Below are 16,265 nucleotides of genomic sequence, written 5' to 3'. Positions count from 1 at the left end.
TCATCTTTACTTGTTAAGTCCGGGCCGACTGAACACCGATATTACATAATGTTATCTTGCCATTTCTTCGTTTACTCAGAGGAAGTCCCTGCAGCGCACTTCCTTTGAGTAAACAGCATAAAGCACTTGCAGCTGGATCTGTGGAAGCCCAGAGATGTAAAACATAACAAGGATAAGAAAAATGTCTCTCCTTTTTAGCTCTTCTACAAAATCCTGCTCCCAAAAATATTTCGCATGTTAAAATATTCCCCTGTGATGATTTCAGTATCCTTCTGCTCCTGTTCTCCTGCTTCCACCTTACTGATCTCACATCAGCCTGTCACCACGGACTTGCTTTTTATCTGCTCAAAAATGTCTTCCAACAATAATTTTAATCATAGTTTCAAGACGCCAATGTCAGAAATGAAACGGACAAGAAAATGCCCCTCGTGTCAGTATACACTCACCTACCACTTCATTAGGTACACCTCTTTAAACACTAGTGTCATACCTGAATGTAATTCAACCCATTTAGGTACGTAGACATGGTCAAAACAACGTGCTAAACTTCAAACCGAGATTCAGAATGTAGAAGAAAGGTGATATACATGATTTTACAACCCACGCATGCACAAGAGCCTCTCTGAAGGCACAGCACATTAAACCGTGAAGCATATGAACTACAGCAGGAGAAGACCGCACGGCCCTACTGTAAGCTAAGAAAGTGGAGCTATAATTCAGTTTTTGTAATATGTTGGACTAAATGTTATACGAGTTTCCTTTCCCAACTGTAATGTACAATTATGCATCACAAATAGCTAAAAAGCAGTCTGCTAACAGTAAAGTTAATTAAAAAGCTTTTTAATTAATGGACAGGAATAACTGTTTTTGCACTAATGCTGTAGGACTCAGACAAAGAGCTCCTTCTCATCTGGATAATGAGACTAGGAGATTATCATTGTGCTGTTTCACAATTAAGCTGAAACAACAACACATTTTTTCCCAACCAACAGTCAGAGGAGTGGGTTTTAGAAGGCTGGGTTCTCTGCTGTGTAATTAAATGCATGATGACACCAGTGTTATTGGACTGGTAGCAGAATGATATGAAAGAATCATCAGCAGAATTGTAGCGCACACTGTTAAAAGCCAGGAAATCAGCTGTGGTTTGATGTTTGGTTTCCACTTTGATATGCAAGAGCTGCAACAGCGGGACTCAGAAGGGTTTTATTTTCAATCCGGGGCTCGCAGCTCAGAGCCGGCTTCCTCAGTTACTGATAGAGATCAAAAGGGGCAGGCAGGCACCCTGAATCTGGCTGTCAGGAGAAGAAAGAGTGTCTGTACTCAGGAGGAGTGAAATAAAAGAACACTTTCTTCATTCCTGTCCTTAATCCAGTCTCGAGAGTATCGTCTGTATCTTTTAAACCTCTGATGAAGCTTTGGTAAAAACATACAAATCAGATGTTTTAAGTCTAAATTTATTCTGCTGATGCTAACTTGAGAAGTAAATCCTCTTGCTCCATGCAGGTTTTGATACATTTTTTCTGGTTTAATTCCTTTGTAACTTTTGAGGATTCCCAGATATTTTGTGCCTTCTTACAACATTTCACATATAGCACTTTTCAGCTCCTGGAAAGGGTCTTAATTTATTGTCTTCTACAGAAGTAAGAGGCTATAACACTGAACCATTCTTATGAAATTAGATATTACGCTTTTCATTTAGTTGACTTTCAGAGAAGATATAGGTGCACTGTTGGCTGAAATAGCACACATTGTGATATGTGATCAGCAGGGCTGGACTGGGACAAAAATCAGCCCGGGCATTTTGACTAGTGACCGGCCCACCATGGTATTATAGGAAAAGCCATAAAGCCTTTATAATAAACTTAAACCTACACCACCCTCCCTATTCTGGTATTCTAAACGGTCTGTAGCAAAAATATAAATCAACCTAATTTATAATTACATATACCTAACTAATAGGGTTGTCCCAGCAACAAAAGAAAAGAAATAAAATAGGGAACCACTCCCCCACCCTCTGTTTCAAGATGCTTAATTGACAAAACTGATTTTAATTTAATGCACGTATCAAACAAATGCACAGAAATCTATTATTTTTCTCCTGTAATCAAATAGATTCAACATCTTTATTCAACAGAATTGCAGACTGCACAGATGGTACCTTCCCAAAGGAAAGAATACTATAACTTACTAGGGTATTTACTAGACTTAATATTTACTGAATACAGTAATGTATTTCTATCCATTTTACATCAGATGAAAACTTGGTTGTAAGATTCTGATAAATATTTATTAAAAGCTAGACATTTTAAATGCGAATAAGAAAGAAAAGTATGGATCCTAGTGTTATTTGTCTCTCAGAAACAGTTAATTTCTTCCCGTCAACTCATTCATGTCACCTAAAATGTAAACCTGTTTCTCCATCACCTGTTCAGCTCTGATGATTCAGTAAGGACATCTCCTGGTTTCATCCTCATGTTTCCCTCTCACCACATATCCAAACCGACATCATGACCAGCAGCTTTAGAATAGAATAGAATTCAACTTTATTGTCATTGCACATGCACAGGTACAGGGCAACGAAATGCAGTTTGCATCCATCCAGAAGTGCTTTAGTGATATAGATATATTACAATGTATATTAGCAATAATATAGATATGTGAGTATATTACAGAAATGGGTCTATTATGGTATGTTATAATGTACACGGTATGAAGTATGTTGTGAATATTCTATAACTATAAGTATGTACAGGCTGTAGTGAGTACAAGCTATGAACAGGATATAAATATGAAAAACTATACAGAATATGAAATAAATAACTTTACAGAATCTGAGATATACAGCTATACAGAAATGGGAACTATGCAAGTTGTAAACAGTTGTAGGATTAAAGATTATCGAATGTACAGAATGATTATTTACACAGAGCTATACAGTAGTGCAGTTAAGATAAGTGAGGGTGTAGATAGTTTCTACAGAGGCTATATAAAGTGCTAGTGGTTGTGAGTGGTGGTTCAGTCCATGTTATTATTGTGTGTTTGAGGGTACAGTTGTCCATTGTGGGTGTGTGTATGTTCAGTCCATGAGTTTAACGTGGGTCAGATGTCAGGAGGCAGAGTTCAGGAGTCTGACAGCTGTGGGGAAGAAGCTGTTCCGGTACCTGGTGGTCTTAGTCCGGAGGCTCCTGTGGCGCCTCCCAGAGGGCAGGAGGGTGAAGAGTCCATGTGATGGGTTTTTTTTTTTTTTTAATTAAACTTTATTTACAAACAACAGTTTAACATACAAGGCACCATCATTAATCCGATTATGTTACATCCTCGGTTGAGCATTATAGCAAAACAAACAAACAAACAAAACGAACAAAAAAAACCCAAAAACAACAACAATAAGTGTTAGGTATTTTAGTACCACGGTTAGCATTTACAGAAGATTGTTTTATACAGAAAAGAGTTGCTCAATAAGGCCCATCTACTAGTTGTTTTTCTCTTTCTCTGTGACCCAAGAATTAATGTGTAGGACTCACAAGCTGGTACCCCAAGGTCGAAAACACCACAGAGATGAGACCACTTCTTTACTCCCATCCTCCCTTTTTCTTTATCTCCTGGAAAAGGCTCGTTAAAGGCTAGGTGGTTCGTTTCAGAATTCACTAATGAAAGAACTCTGTATTTTATGTCTAGGAGTGTATTTTGCTGGGATGATCATAAATTATAGCTGAACTGATAAACTACACAAGGGATACTTTGCTCAGAAGGCAGGAAGACGTTTCCTTATTTGGTCTGTACCGGTTTGAACTGGGAAAGCTGACACACGAACCTTTTTTTCATCTATATAAACTGCTGTGTATCAAATAAACCTTTGAGTTGATTTGGGAAGACAACCTGAAGCAGTCTGTGTTTCCTTGTTCTCCCAAGCTGCTCCCGGCGCTGTAACTAACCCAGCTGAACGGCATACCTGAGTGTTACTTTAAATAATTAGGAATCTTAGAAGGAAAGGACAGAACTCTGCTTATCGCTCACGCCACGGAGGAAACCCGGGACGGCAATTTCCTTCAATAAGCACAAAGTTAAAAGAGTTAGCACAAAAATAAAGAACAGTCATTGAAGGATTCGAACCAAAGGCAAAAACTAACGTGCAAAAAAAGGGCAGTCGTGATTATAAAATAGGGAGTTTTTTGTTTTTTTTAACATAGGTTAAACTCTTTAAATAAAACAACAAGTTTATGGGCTTTCTTGTTATTCACAAGTTTCAGCGATTTAGCCCAGAGTCTAAAGTCATTCAGCCATCTGTTTATACATGGTTTAGCTTTAAAGTATCTGCATTTGTGAATAAAAAATTTTCCCATTAACAAAATCGTCCTAATCAACAGGTCAAAATCTGCATTCTCAGCAAGTATTCCAAATTTTATTACTGTCACCGTCAAATGTGGTAACTGAATTCTCCTGGACTGTAGCCAGCTCCACATGTCAGTCCAGAAGGAGTGCACTGATTCACAGTTGAAAAACAAGTGATCCAGACTTTCAATATCATTTTCACAAAATGTGCAGGCGTTCACATCTAAATTAAATTTCCGTCTTAAGAATTCATTGGTTGGATAAACCTCATTAATGATTTTAAAGTGAACCTCTTTTGCTTTAGGGGAAAGAGGAAGTGAAATATACTTTTTTCTTATCGCCTTAACCTCCATGGTCTCAAATTCTTTAAGGATATAATTTCTTTTAACCGGATTAGGGCAAATTTCGTTTATCAAAATATTCCTGATCACTTTGTTTGTAAACCTGCTGTCACCAAATTCAACTCCAGCTATGCAGAGCTGCCTCAGTCCAGGAGAAATTTTAGAGTGCACAATATCTTCTTTTATCATTGATCTCAAAGGGACTGGAATGGCTTTCACTAGGGATTTATATCTCTTAACAGTACATCTTACATCAAATTTCTCACAAAACGTCTCATGCTTTAATAAGACCCCATTATCATCCATAAAATGAGCTACAGCCCAAATCCCTTTAGATCTCCATTCATCCACGTACACAGATTTCCTACACAAACGGATATACCTGTTGTTCCATATAGGGGTATTGTGAGGAGTAAAGTTATGTTTGTAGATTAATTTCCAGTAGAGAAGGACCTGCTGATGGAAAGCTGAGAGTTTAACAGGTAACGAACTGCAATCAAAGTCACAACGTAACAAAAAGTCTATTCCACCCATTTTGCCAAAAATCACACTGGGAATAATGTTCCAAAAGGAATTTTTGTTCCTAATGAAAGATCTTAACCATTTCAATTTTAGTACACCATTCATAACATCAAAGTCAATGGCATTAGCCCCACCCTCTTCATAATAGTCCATGTGATGGGTGACTGGGGTCTTTGATGATTTTCCCAGCCCTTTTCAGACACCGCTTCCTGTAGATGTCTTTTATGGCAGGAAGTGGTGCTCCGGCGATGCGCTGGGCAGTTTTCACGACCCTCTGCAACGCCTTCCGGTCCGAGGCAGAGCAGTTCCCGTACCAGACTGTTATACAGTTGGTCAGGATGCTCTCGATGGTGCAACGATAGAAGTTCACCAGGATGTCTGGGGACAGGTGGTTCTTCCTCAGAGTCCTCAAGAAGAAGAGGCGCTGGTGAGCCTTCTTGACCAGCTGTGGCTCCAGCAAACATCAGCTGATACTTGAAATTAACATTAAAAAAATTCTACCGACAGCTGATCAAGCTCAAACGTGCTGCCGTTGTTTAGCGCGACATCTGCTGGTTCTCTCTTTCTGGAGAGAAAAGCCGATCAGCTGATCATTGATCAGTTTCATGATTGAATTAGCAATTTTCTAGCTGAAGTAGTGATGAAATCACGTTCCCTTTCACCTCAACTTTAAATTTCGACCTCCTCTGCTGTAACTGGTCAAGCCCAGAGTCGATCATGACCAACTGGCCAATCCACCACCATTCATTTATATCGTTAAAAAATAAATAAATAAATAAAACCCCATCGGCCCATAAAAACGAAAAATCACGAGCGGCCCACCGGGCAAATGCCCGTATGCCCGATGACCAGTCCCTGTCAGCCCTGCAGTGGTGAATAATCCGCTGCTTCTTGCCTTCAGTTGAAGGCCGAGCTGAATTTAGTTTAATCAATTTTAAAGATCCTTCTAAGGCTGGGAAATTAACTTTATTTCAGATACACGCAAACACGCCATTCACCCCCGATTTTAGAACCAATACATACACGTTAGTAAGCATTATCCATCCCCGACCAGAGGGTGGCAGTGATGCGTTGATGAAGAGACAGGATGAAAAAGAAGTCTAGAAGTAGAAGAAGAGGACGAAGACGTGATTCGCGCTAACTGGAAGCAAGATGGCGGTGGCAGTGCGGAGCTTGCAAGACCAGCTAGAAAAAGCCAAGGAAAGTTTGAAGCATGTGGACGATAATATTCGTAAACTGACCGGACGTGATCCTAATGAATCAAGGTAAAAAGCTTAACTGGTTATTTAGTTTTTTAGCGAGTTCCTGGAGTGAAGCTGGAGAGCTGTACTCAGTCGACGCGTGCTAAGTTAGCGTGGGTCGGCTAACCTGCAAACAGCACCGCCTCATTGTTTTGTGTCGCACATATGTTTTTACCATCCTAATTTATTCGCATCAAACGAATAAAAATGAACCAAATCAGTGACTTCTTTAAATATTGAGTTGGGACATTAAATCTGGTAGATGAACAGAGTCGAGGCCCTGCAGGAGGCGTCGTCCGGGCGGCACATCACTTTGTCTTGCTTAATAATACAACGGTTCTGCAGCAACACAAATGCATAATGTTAACGTGAGTCTTATTTGTCAGACTGTATTCTTTCTTTTGTGTTAACCTCGGTGTCTGCTGTGCTTGCAGGCCGGGTCAGATCCGTCGGCTTGGAGGCCCCATGGCAGGCCCTGGAGGAGGTGGTAGAGGCAGAGGAATAAACCTGCTAAGGTAAATCTTTGCGCCCCCCCTCTCGAAAAAAAAGAGCTTTAGATTTTCAACTTTAGTGTGTGATCTGAAAAGTATGTACAACAGTACTTCACCCCACCCCCACCCCTCACACATCTTCCACATTGTATTAAATGTGAGACTTGGCGTCAAGTCACTTCTTAAATAAGCCTTGTTTTGCTATTGTACAAATGGTCATACATGGTCATACATGGCCTTGCATTCTGTAACCAGCAACAAACCAGTTCAAACCTTCACACTTATAATCATATTGATTTCATCAGTTAGACATTAAAAGGGGGAATTGTTGTGATTTTCTTTTTTCATTTTAACGGCTATGGGGAAGTTAATTATCAGAAGCAGAAACTATATAACTTTACAAACTGTAATGGACTGAGAAGCTGCCCCATCTTGCAGGATAATTTGCCTTGGGGGTTTTGTTTTTAAATGTGAACCATCCACACCCACTATAACCGAGTCCAAGAACAAAAACATGGAGTTGGAGATAAATGTTAATCACATTTGTCTATGATGTTTTTATGATTCAGTCTGTAAAGGAACCACTGGTGTTTCAGTTAAATGTTCAAAGAGGGTTTGAAAATTGTTGTTTTTGTCTTGATGCATGCTCAGTCGTCCAAGTAATTAAATCCCAGGAAGTTGATTGTTCATCAGGGCGTTGTTTTTAGTGGGCGAAACTTTTGGCCGCTCATTCAAGTGATTTAATATGCAAAGTGCTATGACCACTTAAGGACAATGAAACTGATCTCAGGGCCCATTGTTGGTCCTTAACGGTAGTTTTGGTCATTATGCAAATAAACAGTTTAAAAGGTTGGGGAAACCTAGAGTGAGCTCAGTCTGAGCTCAGTCACTTGGATGAGTGAAGCATTTCTCCGACAACACGACCAGATGAACAGAATCAGCTTCCTTGGAGTTTCTTTGTGTCTCTCCAAAAAAAGGTAGAATAAATTATTTCAACAGTTTAAAATATTTAAAAATTCAGTCTGTGCATTTCTAAAGTTTTCCTCTTTGTCCTCTCTCAGACGCAGTCTCTCAGACATGGGAAGCGGCGGCCCTCCTGCCAAGCAAAGGGACATCGAAGGAGCCCTGCTAAGGTGAGATCTCGACTTGAAATATAATATAGTGATTGGGTAGTTTCTAGTTTTGGAGCTTGTGTAACACATTTTACCTGAAACCCTTCATTTAATATTAAGATTATTTAACAAGTGTAAGAAAATATGGTTCTTGTTTGGGGTGGGTGGTATTTCTGCACATGTGAGGCATTATTTGAATTAATTCTCAGCTTTCTGTAAGTTTTTTTTTTTTCTCCCTTGTCTTGATTTCAAAGTACCATCTCTTATGAGTATTTGATCTTTGTGTGGCTGCAGGCTGGCAGGGGACCAGAGGGCCAGGAGGGACATGCGTCACGACAGCGACGCCGAGGATGACGATGATGTCAAAAAGGTAATTTTGTCAAAAATACCTGATCAGTATTTGCTTTCTCACAGTGGATTTTTTTCCTGCTTTGAAGTGATAAAAATCCTAACATTTGCTTCTTGTCCTTCCTTCAGCCGGCGTTGCAGTCGTCTGTAGTAGCTACCTCCAAAGAGAGAACGCGCCGAGATCTCATTCAGGACCAAACCATGGATGAGAGGGGAAAACAGAGGTAGCTCTTAAACTCTAGTTTTACATTCAGAGTTGGTTATTAAATAGCCTGAGCCATGATTGGTTTAATTTCATCTGGCAAATGGCAAAACGTGTCTACAGCTGAGAATTAAGTGTGTGATGGTGTTGTTTGTGTTGTCTTGGTCAGGAATCGGCGCATGTTCGGCCTGCTCATGGGGACCCTGCAGAAATTCAAGCAGGAGTCAAATGTCTCTTCAGAAAAGGTGAGGAATAGATTCATCTTTTGCTTGGTTATGAGAACAGTATTTTTGAAAATATAGGTTTCTGTGTTGATGAAGTCATAAATTCCATGATTTTGTTTTCTTGTTCTGCTTCATATTTCTTTTTGTCATCCTGTAGCAAAAGCGGCGTTCTGAGATTGAGCAGAAGCTCGAGGTTCAGGCTGAGGCTGAGAGAAAGAAGGTGGAGAATGAAAAGAGGGAGCTGTTTGAGGAGAGGAGAGCCAAGCAGACAGAGTTGAGACTTCTGGAGCAGAAAGTGGAATTGGCTCAATTGGTAAGACGGTGTATTTGTTTGAAAGTGGGACTAGCATGAAAGTGGTGGAGTTTTGTTTATTTTTAATGAAACTGGATTTACTGATTCGGCCAAACTAAATGTCTATTTCATTTATCACTGCTTAATTTTCACACCAAATTGTAATTTGATAAACATCTAATTTAATACTTAGTCTTTTAAAATCTTTTTTTGTAGCTAGAATGATGGGAAATGTAAAATTTTTTTTTTTTTTTTTTTCCCATCCAAAGCAAGAGGAGTGGACCAGCCACAATAATCGCCTGGTGAAATACATTCGCACAAAGACCAAGCCTCATATCTTCTACCTGCCTGGAAAAATGTGCTCCGCAACACAGAAACTCCTCGATGAATCCACCAAGAAACTAAATGGTGAGTGGGAATTTATTTTTGGAAGTGCACTGACAGTGTTGTGGCGGTGTTATATAGTCACAGGGGATCTGTCTACTAAATAACATGAGGATTTTTTTTTTCTCAACAGCTGTGTTTGAAGAGAGGTGTGAGGCTTTTGCTGAACACCTCAGCAAGATGGAGTCGCGTCCCCGTCGACAACTAAACCGCGAACAGGACGGCAACACAGCGGCAACAGGGACGGAGCAGCCGGAGGAGGGTAAGCCAGCAGGTCAGGTAGTCAAAGTGACAGGTAATAAGGGCAATGTAGAGATGGAAGAAGAGGAGGAAGATGAGGAGGAGGAAAAGGAAAGGGAAAAGGAGAGGGATAGAAAGGTGACAGAGAAGGAGGAAGGGGAGAAGGAAGTGTCTAAGAAGGTAGAGGAAGAGCAGGAAGGGATGGAGTTAAGTGAGGAGAAGCGGGAAGGAGAGGATCAGAAGAAGGGAGACAAAGAGGGTAGTCCAGAGTCAGAGGAGATGGAGGTAGAGCAGGCAGTAGAGGAGGAGGACAGGGGTAAGGATGTAGGGGTGGAGATGGAACGCAAGCAGGGGCCCACAGATCTCCAGGACAGCAAGTCCTCTGAACCAGCTGTAAGCAGCCAGGAAGCCGAAAACACCAGCCATCAGCCCGAGCCCAGCCACGCTGCTGAGGAACCAGCAGCAGAGTCTCCTGTGAGCAATGGGGCATCTAAAACCCCAGAACCCCCGTCAGCCCCTAGTGTGCCTGCACAAGTGTCCACAGTCCCTGGCTCTACGGTCCAGGACTCCACAGTTGACAGACAGGCAGTGGAGGGGAAATCGCAGGAGGAACCCCCACAAAAACTACCTGCTTCCCAGGAGGTCCCTGTTACTGCCCCAGCTAAGGAGGACAGCGGCAGAGGGAGAAAGAAGGAAAAGGAATCGAGGAAAGGCCGCAGTCGCAGTAACAGCTCTTCCTCTTCGTCCTCTGGCTCCTCCTCCAGCGGAAGTTCCTCTTCCTCCTCCGGGTCCAGCCGCTCCTCATCATCCTCTTCTTCCTCCTCATCCTCATCATCCAGCAGCCGCAGCCGAGACAGCGGCAAACGCAAGAGGAGGCCCTCAGATAGAGACAGGAAGAAGGGAGACGAGAGGCGAAGCCACAAGAGAGGAGGGAGTGGCGGAGGAGGGAGGGACTCGAGGGGATCGAAGAGGAGCGAGGAAGGAAGGGGCAGGTCGTCCCGGAGCGATAGGGAGCATAAAGATAGAGACAGGAAGGACAAGCGACGCTAATCTGGTTCTTTTTCAGCTTCTGTAAAAACTGATGGAAAATAAGCTTCCAACTCTTTACTTCCAACATTAACTGTTTCCTCATAAAATAGTTTTGACATCAGGGGGTCTGCTGGTGGCCAGTTCCTCCATCTTTAACTTGGAGGAAAAAGAGTCCATCTCTAATTGAACCCCTTAAACAGTAAAGGTGTAAATTCCAAATGATTTATCCTTAGTCTTAGATTTGGTCTTTACACAGGTCTTTGTGACACAGTGAAGAAGGTTGTGAATGTTCTCTTTTTCATCTTAAGCATAATGAAGAGGGTGGGCTCTTGATGGTGGCCATTCACATACATTACTTTTGTTTCATGTTGTTGTGACAACACTGTTTATTCCCATTTATTTCCACTGTTTTCAACAATGTCAAGCGTGATTTGCTCAAATACTGGATTGAAACTTTTTTGCTAGGATGGGGTTAATGACTGATAATCTGCTTCAAAATAAAGTTGAAGTAGTGAAAATATGCTTGTTTGTGTGAATTCTTATTTGTTTTTATTTATTTTTAAATACATCACACTCTTCAGTTTATTGCACAGTTCAGGCAAAAAATATCCTCAAAATACAAGTTATACTTTCCTAAGGATGTGCGAAGCGCCAACAGTGGTTAAGTTCAAATACATGTACTACAAAAACACAATCATGCTTATTTTAATGGCGTGGAACTGAATTAGTTTTCAAGCATGTAGTTGAACCCTGAAGATGTTTGATCTAGTCAATTTTTTATTTAGACAGCCAAATCACAACAACAGCTGCCTATAGGCACCTTATATTGTAAGAAAGATCCTACAATAATACATACAGAGAAAAACTCAACAATGATATGACCCCCTATGAGCAAACACTTTGGTGACAGCGGGAAGGAAAAACTCCCTTTTAACAGGAAGAAACCTCCAGCAGAACCATGCTCAGGGAGGGGTGGGGCCATCTGCTGCGACTGGTTGAGGTGAGAGAAGGAAGATGGGATAAAAGACAGATTTGGTGTATTTTGTGGGTAATCAGCCCTAAAATGCAAAAACTCATTGGGAGTGACCAACACAAGTAGAGCAAAAAAGGCAAGCCTGAGATGGTCTGGGTATGTGCAGAGGAGGGATAGATGTAGAAGGCTGAGCTGCAAATAAGGAGGAAATCCAGGAGACCTCAAGAGAAGATTCGTGGATGTAGTGAAGGAAGCCCTACAAAACATGCAGAACTGAGCACAAACTATGTCCATGTTGTTTCATTTATTTATTTTTTAGAAACATTTTTTTAAAGTATCTGGGAATTTTTTTTAATTAGGAACCCAAGTGTACCTGATTGGATTTGTCATTGCAGTATATTTGGTTCCACTGTATATCCATGAGGAATTGTCATGTCTAAAGTCATTCTTAAATTGTCATTTTTAAAGAATCTATTTGACATGATCACAAGGGCTTGATGACCAGAAAAAGTGTAATTAGCTTGAGAAAAGAAGGCAACAAGACTTCTTCACGGTTGTGAAGAATTCCAGGTACTAAACACTTAGTGGGGCATTATGCCCCTGAGGGTCGTTGACACACTATTGATCACGTCATCTCAAGTCAAGGTGAGAGTCATTGTCACCTGGGATTAAATGGCCTGCATTTGTATAGCGCTTTACTCAGTCCCTGAGGACCCCAAAGCGCTTTACACTGCATTCAGTAATACACACATTCACACACTATTAAGGATGAAACCAGTGTGTGAGGCCTTGCCCCACCCTATCATGAGCTATTAAGATCACTTGAGGCAATGTGTGAGGGGGTTGAAGCACCTGGGACTGTATTGTAGGTGGCTGATAGCTGGAGTCATTAGCCACCACACCTGTTCAATGATGGTTGTTCACAACAGACATGGCCATAAAATGACCTGGATGACTGAGAACCTGCATACACATAATCAGCAATGATGTACACACACACACACACACACACACACACACACACACACACACACACACACACACACACACACACACACACACACACACACAGTTTTCTTACAAATCACAGATAATAGAAAACTTTTATTTAGAGCTAAATTACACACATATAAACGCACAAAGAAAAGCATAAACCTGTTTGAAAAAAGTAGCCCTGATCCTGCTGCATTTTCTTGTAGTCCCTGTGTGCCAGCGCTGCTCTGTGCAGGTAACCAAATACCTTACAAATAAAAACATGTGTTTTTGTAATCCAGTCTCTTTGTTTTCGAACTTCAGCTTTCACTGCAGCCAGACTTAACAATATGATCCTCCATATGTTGGTGAGGTTAAACAGATCAGGTTGGCTTCACTCCTGCTGATCTGCCAGATCATTCTGTTCAAAGTACCTGCAGTAAAAACAAAAGGAAGTAAGTATAGCTGCATCCTCTGTACACATCCAGACAGCAATATCATGGTATCATCACCCTGAACAATTTAGACACTGGTGGTAAAAAAAAAAACAAACCAAAAAACATTTAGGGGTTTTTCTCTACACAGAGTTCCATATAAGAAAAATACAGAGAACCTTACCTGGCAACAAGACAGATGAGCAGGTTGAGGGCGGGTAGTTTATCATCTTCCTGGCTGTCCTGTGAAGTCATGCAAGCAGGGAAAAGACTCAGAGTAAATAAAATCAAATATCATCAAATTTCAACAAAAAACGAGAAAAACATGGCCTGCTGTGGCCGTTTCAAGCATGGAGTGATAGCACATAGAGATAGTGCTTTACAGGAGATGGTAGGATTGTGGCCTACCAGCGTGCTGCGGAGCTGGGCGCATCTCCGTGCAAGCTGTCTGATGGATGAGTGAGCTTCGGGCAACAGAGGCTTTTCCAAGCAGGCCAATAAAGCATACAACCAGCGCCCCTGGAACAAGAAGATAGACTGCAAACTCAAGTATTTCACAATAACTGCAGCCAATAAACCATCACCTTCTATATCTGAAACATAAGACAGAAGCTGAAGGAATGTTTGGTTTCATGATATCTGTGCGGAATGCATAGTCAGCTCATATCTATCTTGAATGCAACACAGGATGACTATAAATGCGTGTGGAGTTCGGAATCAGCATAAAAATGTGGTGCTAATACATCAAACTCACCAACTGTGGAACAAATTCTCGTTCCTCGAACCAGCCGATGAGGATTTCCAACACCATCAGCACTGTAGACTGTAGACAGGTGGGAAAACGCAAACACACATATCTTCTAATCAGGCTTTGACTGGTTTAGAACATCTTGAATGTCTATAGAGGGATCGTTTACCTGATTTAGCCTGCTGATGATGCTTAGGAAGGGAGGGAACCCCATCTGAACAGACAGAGAAATGCTGAGGTAAATAGAGCAGTACACATTTTGGATCTGAAAAGTAACGCCGATGCTGAAGTGCTTTCACTCTAAATAAAAACACTTCCGTTTACATAGAAATCTGTGGGAAAATGGCCCACAACTCCCTGATGACTCAGTCACTAGTTTCAGCTCACACTGAATACAACATGAAGTGATTTTTTTTTAATTATTGGCATTATTAGGAAGATTTTCAATCACAGGTTGTTACTTGTAAGTGTGTGGTTTCAGGTCCAGTTTCAGTGCTCAGTTGGAGGCTTTGTGACAAAACCTCATTAACCAATAGGTGATAGATGTGACCGACAGCTTCTTTACTGTCAAAAAATCTTACAGATTGTATTCATGATGACACAAAACATTGAGATATAGCCATTACATATATAACCTTGCTATAGTCCAGTGCTGGCTCTGGTTCTGCATCTGTGTGGGAGGATGAAGTGCCCAGATAGACCTTCTCTCCTAAACAAAACCTCTTCCAACCCTCCTCATCCGTTAGCTTCGGCTGTAACATACAAATACGAGCATACATAAAATTTTAACATGAATTCTGTTTTTAAGTTTGCCTCTTGGAGAAAGACAAAGTATTTATTTGGTTATTAGAGGAAAGCATTGCATGCTGAAGCATTAAAATTTACACATTACCACATTACCATCAGCACGTTGTCATCTAGAGTTTGGCTGGTCCAGTGTTTCCTGTGCCTTGTGATACTCTAAAGGAAAAAAAATGTTGTAAATGTAAACAAAAGTTCATAAATTGTCAAATATCCATTTGTACAAATTTGTGCGGATTTAGACCTACAAAAAGTTTTAGTGAATTCTGTTAGGCTTCGCTATTCTATAATATCATAACAGCAAAAAGGCTCTTACCTGTCTGACTTCAGAGAAATTGCTGACTTGTTGTTGTTGCCATCTTAGACTTGGGGAAAAACCCACTGGAGCAGCATGACACCCTGCCACCTAAAAACCAGAAAACAACCCCACAAAAAATGTAACTGAGAAATAATCAGAACAGATGAAGCATTATTGAGATGTATTATGTTTTATTTTGTATAGCATCTTCTTTTCTTTGCCAAATGAACTGCTGTATACTGTTTACATGATCAACGTAAAAATCGAACACAGCACAACATTTTTCAGAGCCTATCATTCATTTCTAACTGTGCAGTGAAAACTATGAAAAGATATTAAGAAAGATTCGTACAGATGTGCTCAGAAGTTTCCATCCACTCATCGTGGGTATGAATGTTTTGACCCTTTGTGGATTACAGAAAATCAAAAGTAAATTAAAACTTGCAATCATTCCATCCTGAAAAAAAATGAAAAATTCAAAGAAATCATTTAAAAGCCCAACATTATGAGGACATTCACACCCATGATGAGTGGGACTGACTGCTCACATCAAGGTAAAAATACTTGAAATGCTTTGATTTGCAGACACCACAGAGTAACAAAGCTAATGAACCCTGTCACTATCAGGGTCAGGGCTTTGTCATTTCCTTTAATTTGTCATACATCTGCAGCATCAACCAGTCTCAATACATTTGCCTCTCAGTTTACTCACAGATGCATTCACTGTTTGCTTCTTCCTTAGTTTTTTGGGGTCAATCTGAGCGACCACCACCTCTGGGCACAATGAAGCCTCCAGCCTGTCCAAAAGGAAAAAAGTTCATTGAAGCAGCCCGACCACCTCAACTAATACATTAACACACCAAAGAGAAAACAGGCAAAGAGAATCTAGGAGTTAATTAGACGCGAGCATTAATAAGAGGTGTGTTCTTCAGGTTGCGATGCACTTACTGGACCTGTCGGAGGTACTCCTGGGGGTTTCTCGGCGGTCCGCTCAGGTCCAGGTCGCCCACGGTACCGGATCCACACTCCATGGGCAGCAGTCTCGGCATTAACTCCTCCACGTCTGACTTCATTGTGACTGAATGTGTAAGCTCGGCTAGCTTTTAACTAAATGAAGCAGTCAAGCTCAATTAAAAATACGGACTCGCAACGGACCAAAACACTAAACTTTTACCAAGAGTAAACACAACCAGACTAGACCGCCATCTCTCTCGCAAAACAAACGCATAGTGATGACGTCGTCTTTGTGCGCGCGTTTGCCTTGTTGCCACAGCAACAGAC

The 16,265-nt window shown here is 41.1% G+C and overlaps 2 protein-coding genes across 2 annotated transcripts; one reads left to right on the top strand and one right to left on the bottom strand.

The window, feature by feature from the left end:
- The first annotated feature begins 6,306 nt into the window (after positions 1-6,306).
- pnn (pinin, desmosome associated protein) lies at positions 6,307-11,276 on the top strand. Its single transcript, XM_082516715.1, has 9 exons — positions 6,307-6,460; positions 6,871-6,951; positions 7,989-8,060; positions 8,334-8,409; positions 8,517-8,611; positions 8,759-8,834; positions 8,971-9,126; positions 9,375-9,513; positions 9,623-11,276. The coding sequence occupies exons 1-9, from the start codon at positions 6,348-6,350 to the stop codon at positions 10,777-10,779; spliced, it is 1,965 nt and encodes a 654-aa protein (XP_082372841.1). The 5' UTR covers positions 6,307-6,347; the 3' UTR covers positions 10,780-11,276.
- A 1,505-nt stretch (positions 11,277-12,781) lies between these two features.
- gemin2 (gem (nuclear organelle) associated protein 2) lies at positions 12,782-16,231 on the bottom strand. The gene is made up of 10 exons (XM_082516736.1): positions 15,933-16,231; positions 15,697-15,781; positions 15,003-15,092; positions 14,786-14,845; positions 14,521-14,637; positions 14,055-14,099; positions 13,892-13,960; positions 13,546-13,656; positions 13,322-13,380; positions 12,782-13,137 (listed from the first exon to the last, which is right to left on the bottom strand). Exons 1-10 carry the CDS (start codon positions 16,055-16,057, stop codon positions 13,098-13,100), a joined length of 801 nt encoding a protein of 266 aa, XP_082372862.1. The 5' UTR covers positions 16,058-16,231; the 3' UTR covers positions 12,782-13,097.
- Positions 16,232-16,265: the final 34 nt, after the last annotated feature.

The sequence above is a fragment of the Aulonocara stuartgranti genome (assembly GCF_965226115.1).
Source record: "Aulonocara stuartgranti genome assembly, chromosome: 19".
Taxonomy (NCBI): Eukaryota; Metazoa; Chordata; class Actinopteri; order Cichliformes; family Cichlidae; genus Aulonocara; species Aulonocara stuartgranti.
Note: the sequence above shows the minus strand (reverse complement) of the source record. Positions and strands in the feature narration are given on the sequence as shown.